General features: G+C 38.8%; 1 protein-coding gene across 1 annotated transcript; it reads left to right on the plus strand.

Moving 5' to 3' along the window:
- Window positions 1-448: 448 nt before the first annotated feature.
- B3GNT2 (UDP-GlcNAc:betaGal beta-1,3-N-acetylglucosaminyltransferase 2) lies at window positions 449-1,642 on the plus strand (the record flags this gene model as incomplete). The annotated part of the gene is made up of 1 exon (XM_081997682.1): window positions 449-1,642. The coding sequence occupies one exon, from the start codon at window positions 449-451 to the stop codon at window positions 1,640-1,642; it is 1,194 nt and encodes a 397-aa protein (XP_081853808.1).
- Between the last annotated feature and the right edge of the window lie 219 nt (window positions 1,643-1,861).

Genomic DNA, 1,861 nt, shown 5'->3' on the forward strand with positions numbered 1-1,861 from the left:
CTTAATTTAAAAATAACTGACCTTATCATATAGCAATTTATTCTGTACCCTTAAACTCACCTTACTAGCAGGAAAAAAAAATGTTTCTCTGCCTGCCTTTGCCAAGCTGAGTCAAATGTTTCAAGGAGGCTTAAATGAGGAGCAAAAACTGCTGTCTAGTTTAGACATACTGTGAAATGCTGTGTAAAATCCCTAAGTAGTAAGTGGAAATTTTACATTCTTACCAGCTCCTTGTTTGCTGATGAAGCCCCAAACCCCTAGTAGCTGTAGGTGTGCATGTATTGGAGGTAGATTAGTTTTTGCGTTTTTGGGGGGTGTAGGGGGGTCTGTTTCTAGGCTATGAACTTGCATATTCTTTGTCTGAAAGTAGTTTACATTTTTATGACATGAAGAACTAGGAAGAAGGCTAAAAATCTGACCTTTTTTTTCCTCTTTCCAGATATGAGAAATGAGTGTTGGACGCAGAAGATTAAAGCTGCTGGGAATTCTGATGATGGTAAACATTTTTATTTATGTGATTGTGGAAGTCTCAAAAAGTGGCAGCCAAGAGAAGAATGCAAAAGGCCGTGTTATTATACCACGCAGCAAATTCTGGAGAAAGTATACTCCTCACAAAGCTTATTGGAACAAACAGCAACAGAAGCTTGAACTGCTGTACAACCCTATTCTGACCTTGCTTTCCAATATGACTGTGGAAGAGAACTTAGTTTCTAATTCTAGTGTTCTCAGTTCCTGTGACCCTGACCCGTGGGTTCCTTCAGAGGTTAGTGACTTTGCAAACTTGCCAGACAGATTCAAAGACTTTCTACTTTACTTAAGATGTAGAAATTATTCATTATTAATGGATCAGCCAAACAAGTGCAAACATAAACCTTTTCTGCTGCTGGCGATTAAGTCACTTACACCCCATTTTGATAGAAGGCAAGCAATTAGGGAATCCTGGGGCAAGGAAATAAAATCGGGGGATGTGACAGTCAAAAGGGTCTTCTTACTTGGACAGACCCCACCAGAGGATAATTTTCCTGATCTTTCAGACATGATAAAATTTGAGAGTGAAACCCACCAGGACATTCTCCTCTGGAACTACAGAGACACTTTCTTCAATTTAACTCTGAAAGAGGTGCTGTTTCTTAAGTGGGTCAGCAGCAGTTGTGCAGATGTCCAGTTTATTTTTAAGGGTGATGATGATGTTTTTGTGAATACCCATCAGATCCTGGATTACTTGAAGAGCTTATCAAAGGACAAAGCCAAAGACTTATTTATAGGTGATGTGATCAAGGATGCTGGACCTCACAGAGAAAAAAAATTGAAGTACTACATCCCAGAAAGTGTTTATGAAGGTTCATATCCTCCATATGCAGGAGGTGGTGGGTTTCTGTACTCTGGTGATCTGGCATTAAGACTGAATAATGCATCTGACCAGGTACTCCTTTACCCTATTGATGATGTTTATACTGGAATGTGCCTTCAGAAGCTTGGGCTTGCTCCGGAAAAACACAAAGGCTTTAAAACATTTGACATCGAAGAGAAATACAGGAATAACATATGTTCCTACACAAACTTAATGTTAGTACATAGTAGAAAACCTCAAGAAATGATTAAGATTTGGACACGCTTGCAAGATCCACACTTAAATTGTTAAAGTAATGTGCATAACTGTCTTAAGTCCAAGTAACTTTCCAAGTTTGGGTCTGACTTTCTCGGTGGACCATTGAAGCTCTGTTTAGTAGTTTAATTTTCTCTGGAAACTTTCCTGTACTTTTGAAAATGAGAATAATACTAAAATTTGAGGGGATGGCTTGAAGACTTGGTCCTGACTTTTCCACTGTCCTGGTGGTCATTATGTTTCAATATTTGTCTT

Source organism: Phaethon aethereus (assembly GCF_964289735.1).
Source record: "Phaethon aethereus genome assembly, chromosome: 3".
Lineage (NCBI taxonomy): Eukaryota > Metazoa > Chordata > Aves > Phaethontiformes > Phaethontidae > Phaethon > Phaethon aethereus.